The sequence below is a fragment of the Lactuca sativa genome, chromosome 4 (genome assembly GCF_002870075.4).
Source record: "Lactuca sativa cultivar Salinas chromosome 4, Lsat_Salinas_v11, whole genome shotgun sequence".
In the NCBI taxonomy this organism is placed as follows: domain Eukaryota; kingdom Viridiplantae; phylum Streptophyta; class Magnoliopsida; order Asterales; family Asteraceae; genus Lactuca; species Lactuca sativa.
This window is the reverse complement of record NC_056626.2, coordinates 30,012,781-30,020,486: the sequence shown is the minus strand read 5'-3', so window position 1 is coordinate 30,020,486 and position 7,706 is coordinate 30,012,781. Positions and strand designations below refer to the sequence as shown.

At 33.6% G+C, this 7,706-nt stretch overlaps 1 protein-coding gene across 1 annotated transcript; it reads right to left on the bottom strand.

The window, feature by feature from the left end:
• Positions 1–1,035: 1,035 nt before the first annotated feature.
• LOC111894443 (uncharacterized) lies at positions 1,036–3,474 on the bottom strand. The gene is made up of 5 exons (XM_023890523.1): positions 3,403–3,474; positions 3,017–3,325; positions 1,778–1,829; positions 1,597–1,680; positions 1,036–1,508 (listed from the first exon to the last, which is right to left on the bottom strand). Exons 1-5 carry the CDS (start codon positions 3,472–3,474, stop codon positions 1,036–1,038), a joined length of 990 nt encoding a protein of 329 aa, XP_023746291.1.
• Between the last annotated feature and the right edge of the window lie 4,232 nt (positions 3,475–7,706).

The window sequence follows — 7,706 nt, the reverse complement described above, 5'->3', positions numbered from 1 at the left end:
TTTTTATCATAAATGATATTTTCGAAAAATATAATGGAAAATATAATTAAAGCAACCAACGAATATCTCTTTAATACAAGTATAAACACTAAAAGCCCAAAAATGAGATAAACCTTCAAAATTTAAATAAGATAAGGTATATCGGTTTTTGATCCAAAATAGAAGGTATCCAAAAAAAAATTTAAAAAGACGGAAGGGAAAAAAAATGTACGCAATGATACGTGAATATGTGTGATGTGTGAGAAAAAAATATATCAAAGAAAAACGTGAGTGTGTGTGATGATCAATGCAACAAAAAAAATGATTACAAAGGAAACTTGAAAGATTTGCGCACCTAATGATTTTGAATGAAAAAAATACATGGCACGCTTAAGTGTATGGAGTGACCCATTTGAAAAATTCAAAACATCCAAAAAAAAATTAGAGAGAAAAAAAAAAAAAAAAAAAAAAAAAAGTAAAAGGAAAGGTGGTGCGCACTCGAAGTAGTATATGTCGGTTTATAGCTTATTAGTTTATTACTGTAGAAATAATCAAATTTTGCAAAAGTTTTTGTATTAACTTATTGCAGTAGAAATAAGCAATAACTTGATAAACATTAGCTTATATAACTAAAATGACTAAAAAGAATTTCCTCTTATATGTTTGACATATTTTTTTTATTAAAATAAAACAATTTTGTTTTTGAAATAATAATAATAATTTTCTTATCCATAAGAATTAAAAAACATTTATCAAACTATTTTTACACCTATTTTTTAATTGATCAGATATATCTTTGGAAATAATCAAGAAACATAAGACCATAATTTTTTTTATCCATAAGAATTAAAAAAAAACATTTATCATGCAAACCAATATTAGACCACAAATTTCATTCCAAATCCATATTATCCATCACGCACGATTATAACCTATTCCATATTATCCAAAATAACTTCATGTTACTACATTAAACCATAAAATAAAAATACTAAAGAGTTTCAAAACAAATCATACGTCATTGCGTACACGAGTGTTTGACTTTAAGAAAATCTGTCACGCAATCATATCGCGTACTGCACTCATATGCATATCGTCATTTCTACGTTGTGCACTTGATAATTCGTCATGTGGCTCAATACCATCATTGGGTTCTTCATCATTATGCGAAATATAAGATTCTTCTTGCGCTATTTGAAATGTTGCATCACCACTACCGCTCATTCTAATGTAATTGTTAATCGCTATTGAAGCTAGCACAATTTTCACTTGGGTCTCGAAGTTGAAATTTCCATGCATATCTCTTAGTAACACCCATCGAGCCTTCCAAACTCTAAGAGTTCGTTCAATTACATTGCGAAGTGAAGAATGATAATAGTTAAAATTTTCTTTGAAGCCTTTTGGTTCCCGCACGGCACGAGTCTGTCCATGTCGAAAATCAGGAATATGATAATGGATGTTTGAACCTTTGTAGGGAGCAAGATAACCTTTTGTATTTGGATATCCGGTGTCTACAAGGTAAAACTTACCTATAGAGGTACAAATAAAGCAAATGATTGTTATTCATTTATACCGTTTGAAAATATAAAACTTCTATTAATAAATAATAATGCTAACCATCAGCTGGAAGTGGAAACTTAACTTCACGTCTCATTCGCGCTTCATTGAAAATTCTCGTGTCATGTGCGCTCCCTTCCCATCCTGCCCACGCAAAGGTAAAGCACGTGTTGAAATCACATGTTGCCATAATATTTTGAGTAATGAAAATTCTTTCATCCAAAGTATTTGATTTGGTCACGTTGCGGAACAGAGGCCTTCATGTGTGTTCCATCGATAGCACCAATACAATCCTACAAATTCAGAAAATAATATGTTGCCAATTATTTTTATAATTACACAAATTCACCAAATAACATAACTTTGCAATAAAATAAGTACCATGAAGTATGGACAATACCAGGGGTTATTTAAAATATATTATGGTATAGTTTCGTTGTAGTCATTTGGTTTAATGATGTCCTTATTAGGTTAACCACAACATCCAATACTTTATGAAAATGCCTATGGATTGTTTCCCCAGAATGGTTAAAGAACTCTTGAACTAACCGATTGCCACATCCATATGCTAAGTACAACAAGAAAATACCAAGGAACTCCTAAATAGATACACGACGTGATTTCTTTAACCCATAATGTGCAACAAGATCCCTATATAACATGTTGAAAACCGGAGTTGTAATCTGAAGAGTTCATAACATCGTCTCTCATGATCGTTAAGTATTTCATTGATAAGCATGTTTCCTATGCACGAAGATGAACGGTGACGTCTTCGTACATATTACGATTTATGAGTCAATAGTAACCCTTTAACAGCAAGGCCGCATAAAACAAGCGTTTGAATCTCTTAATTTTCATCACATGAGTCATCACTGTCATATGAGTCGTCACTTTCACAGTCACTAGCCATGAAATAATCTGTTAGTAAAGGAAAAGGAAACAAGGGTAAGATGGAAATTTACCACCTACTAGATAAAATCATGGCAAAATCATGGAAAGGGAAACAAGAGTAAAATCATGGGCCAAGGGCAAAATTGACCACAAAACAAACATGAAATAGAATTGCATTAAAACAAACACAAAACAACCGTTTGAACTCAACCTAATAGATAAAAAAAAAGTCTAACACATGACAACTGTTTAAAGTCAACCTAATAGATAAAAGGATAAGTCTAACACATGTCATAAAAGTAGAGTATGTCTTCAACTACATCTCTTTCTCTATAAGCCTCTTGAGAAACTCCATCTTTGTTTCATCAGTCTTTGGAACCATAAAATTCTAACGAGCTGGCTTCTTTAGAAAGACCTCTAACGCTTCCAAATATCCTATTGAGCCTTCTTCAAAACCCAGGAAAGTAGACAAAATTGCCATGCAATCTTCTGTTGTCGGTGAGTGTGTGGTTTGTCTTAAGGTTTGAGTGCTCCTTGTTAACAAAACATCAAAAACAGTGCCCAGTATCTCTTCATATGGTGAGCTTACCATACTTTTCCCTTCAAAATTTATTTTTTTGTCACGCCTGGGAGTTAACTTCTTTCCCCTCCTTTTCTTACTAGAACTATCATATGTGAGAAACGCATCAACATCATCAAATAAGAGGACTTCGTCACTAGCTTTTTTTCCATCTATAATATCCACAAACTGTACATCATCCGGAGTGCTACTGCTACCAAATTCACAAGGTACCTTATCCTTGTCTCCAACAACTATGGTATCCCGAAATAAAGCCTCGTAATATGTCTCATATACCTCCAAATTTGTATCCTTAAACTTAGCATACTCTTTATCTTCCTATATGTACAAAATGAGAATGTCACAAAAAACACAATACAAATAATAAATTGCTAGATAAAATTTATAATTATTACCTTTATTTTCTCATCCCACCATTCATTTGAAGTTGAGATTATATTTCTCACGGGATCAATTAAAATTCCCATTGCTAGTCTTGTTAAACGGTCATAATATTTGAACTCTTTCCGCATAATGTCCTATTTGTTTTTTATTTGATTCATGTCCAAATCTTTACCTTTTCATTCCAAAAGCCTCTTACATATATTTTGGCACGCGATCTTATTGAAATAAGTACCTAGTCTATTCCAGTTTTTTAGGTCGTTCATAAATTCCTCAAGAAACACCTTGAATGTATGAGGATCCCAATTAAATCTATTTGTAACTTTCAATTTGGGTGTATAGGTACCCACATCATGAAAATTGAAAGTGTCCATTACCTATATTGAAGCATGGTAATGAATGAATAAAATTCCGAATTTTCACTCCAATGTTGAATCAAAACACGCAGAGGAATTTGTAAATGCAAAGAAGAATCACTAGCATCAATAGCAACAAATAACAACAAGAATCAAGGATAAGGAAAAAAAAAAGCATACCAGGGTTTTTAGGATGGACTGTTGCACAAGAATTAGGAATGTTGAGTGTTGCTCGAGATTAGGGAATGGTGCAAGAAGGGATTGGATCAAGAAGGATATGGCGCAAGTTGAAGTTGTTTGGCGCAAGAGAAGAGTGTGTGGCGCAAGAAAAAAGTGTTTTTGATTAGGGTATTGGTCCAAGAAGAAGTATGTATCGTGGGTTGAGTGTGGTACAAAAGGAAGTTCTAGTGAGGCTCAAGAGGAACTTGTGGCACAAGAGGATGAAGTCGTGGCACAAAAAGAGACGTGTGGCGCAAGTGAGGTATGAGGAGAGGGAAGGTGCGCCATAGTATTTGCAAGAAGGGAGTTGGTCTAAGCGGAGTTGGCCTGTGAAAGTGACAAGTTGAGCCAAAGGGTTGCGATGGAGAAGTTGCGCCAAGACCTGCGAGGGATGCGTCAAGCAATTTTGTGGTAAGAAGTTATTGCTCATGAAGACCGAAGTTTCTCCAAGTCATGTTGACCACAATGATGTTGCTCCAAACTAAAAAAATCTCGATTTTGCTCCAAAAAAATTGATGTTGATCCAAATGAGTAGTTGAACCGAAGTTGCTCCAAAAAGAGTATGAGAGTGAGAATTTATGAGAAAGTGAGAAAACAAGAATGAGAAATAGAAGTGAAGATTTATAGGTGAAGGTTTCTAGGGTTTCTCAACGGACCAAATTAAGGATGACTTGATAACCAAGAAAGAAAAGGTGGCACAAGCATGGATGTTATCTTAGAGACGTACATGGCACGTAAGGAGTATTCATGACCTACTCGAGACGTCCATCACCTACTTGAAACATGCATGGTGCATTTATGATGTTGATCCATATGAACGTGATGTACCAAGTGGGATTAAAGATACTCCAATTTCTTGAACATGATCTAATGTTATTGAACATGATCCAAGTTCTTGAACAAGCTCCAAGCTATTAAAGATGTTCCAAGATGGTCCAAGTAACTTCCATTTGATGCAAGGTAGTAGAGATCGTCCATGATGGTCCAAGTGGTCAAGTTGATGAAGATGGTCTAAGATGCCTCAAGATGATCAAGATGAAATGAGGATGCTTCATTCATTCATCCAGTTGGTCCAAGGAAGTGGAGATGGCCCAATAAATGTCCTTTAAAGCTTTTGATCTTTTCCTTCTTCACTATATACGAGAATTCTCCATGAACCATGACAAGCACATATGGTTTTCTTGAAAAGGATGGTCCAGTTTGTCATAAGATGCTCCATTTGGCTATGGATGATCCATGATCAACTAAGTGATATTATCTATCTAACTTAGCTTCTTTACCTAGATTCTAAGGCATGATTTTAATAGAAAGTATGAAAATGAAAACAATAAATAATCTATCTTTAATGATAATGTGTGTGCATATGAATAGAGAATCTGAGAAGAAAATAGTAAAATGTAGTGAACTGTGTGCATGTGGAAGAAATAATCTTAAGGAAACATTAAAACCTAGAAAGATGAATGATTTAGAAGCATTGTGGATTATCTTGCTGTCACTTATAGATTTATAAAGTAACTAGATTATGTGTATGATCCTTCACTTCACATTGTAAAGAATTTCCTTTGTTGATTATTACTTTTGAACTCATTAAAATCAGACAGAATAACCAGATTTGTACTCACCAATTATGTCTCACTACGTATACTTGTGTCTAAGGCCTAGTTACTTCCCAAACCATAAATACTGAAAATCCTCATAAACGTTCCCCACTTATTTTGAACAACATTCATTTTTGACATTCCTACCACTTGTACCCTTTTATTTACCCCTTTCGTTTCAAAATGTATCGCCAAATTCCATGTGACACAATTTTAAAAGAAATAAAAATATACTATATACAGTAATTGACCTAAGAATATAACTACACTTCTTCATATTTTTGTAGAAATCTTTTTTTTTTATTTTTTATTTTTACTTTTTTAATCTTTTCTTACAACTCTAACTTTGACAAAGTACACAAGCAAATAATTCCTAGTTTTATTTCTATTTGTACTTTAGTTCGTGACTTTCTAAGAAATTCATTGGAGTCCATGACTTTCTATGAAACCTATTTAAACTATATTTCTTCCCATTCATCCAAGTTTTTATAATTATGTGGATAGATATAAATATATCCCTGAGGGGAATACTTATCGACTCCCAAAGGTCACAGATTGACTCCACTCGTAAACTATAACTTATTGAATATACAACTAGACTCAAAGAGGGGAAATTAAACAAATAAACATGGAACTTGACTCGCTTTGTTTTAACGAAGAATCTTTTTATTATGTATAGATATTCACAAATCAAAAAAAATTATGTCCCTCAATCTGCACAAGTTCGCGTTTTTGTCTCATGAGTTCACTAGGACAGGGAAGCCAATATACTATAACACATTGGCTTAACTAAACCTTAGAGTTCGCTTCATATTATCCCACATAACATTAGTACTTGATGTATGTTATAACTCTACGTAGAGTATAACAATGAAGCCTTTTAATGGTCACTAAAGTACCAATATTAGTTGTGTACTAAAGGAAACTGAAGAACCATGGAATTTAGTATTTTGAAAAATCATTAAAGTGTAGAGCAACTAACCTTCTTCATTTGCATAGTTGTCATGACAACTTGGATTTTCCTAACAGAAGTAAAAATAAAATCTTTTTGGTATTTTATTTTATTTAAAGTAAAGACAAAAGACAAAAAATAAAATCTTTTTTTTTTTGTTTTCTCTTGTGTAAAGTAAAAAATGAAAGTAAAATCTTTTTGGAGTTTTCTTTTGTGTAAAATAAAAATGAAAGTAAAAATTTTTTGGAGTTAAAAAAAAAAAACTTAAAACAAAACTTCAAATGTCTAGAGAATCTGGATTAAGCATGCCAAGTCGTCCTAGAAAGTTTAAAAACTTGGATTCGTCCAGAGCTTTTGTGAAAACATAGGCCGTCTCTTCATCTATAAGAACAAAATGAAGCTTAATATGACCTTTATGAATATTATCTTTTAGAAAGTGATACCTGATATCAATGTGCTTGGTCATTGAGTGGTTGACTGGATTGTGAGATATTGCAATTGCACTCTTAGAGTTACAATATATGGGGATCTATTGCATTTTGAATCCATAATCTTTTAGTTGTGTTTGCATCCAGTGCACTTGAGAACAACAATTGGCAGCAATAACATATTCAGCTTCAGCAGTAGAAGTTGAATTGACAGCTACCAGAAGTGCTCTTTCTGTCGAGCTTGCATCCTCCATAATCTGAGTCAGTAAAGGCTGGGAGATAGAAGTTGCCTTTAGTAGGATAGAATAGACCCAGAGAAGCAGTTCCTTTCAAATATTTGAAAATTCTTTTGGCTTCCATGAGGTGTGATTCCTTGGGATTGTCTTGAAAGCGTTCAAGCGGACATGTTGAAAACATGATGTATGGTCGACTAGTTGTTAGGTACAGTAATGAGCCAATCGTTCCTCTATAGTGCTTCTGATCTACAGATTTCCTATCAAGGTTTGAATCAAGTTTGTAGGATGTAGACATTGGTGTCTTTGCAGTTGATGCATTCTCCATGGAGTATCGCTTCAATAAGTTTTTGATATACTTTTCTTGACCAATAAAGATTCCCTTAGGAGATTGACAAACTTGTAGACCTACGAAGTAGTTGAGCTCACCCATCATACTCATTCTAAATTTACTTTTCATCAACTCAACAAACTCATCGCTAAGGTCCTTGCTGGTTGAACCAAATATGATGTCGTTGACGTAAATTAGCAT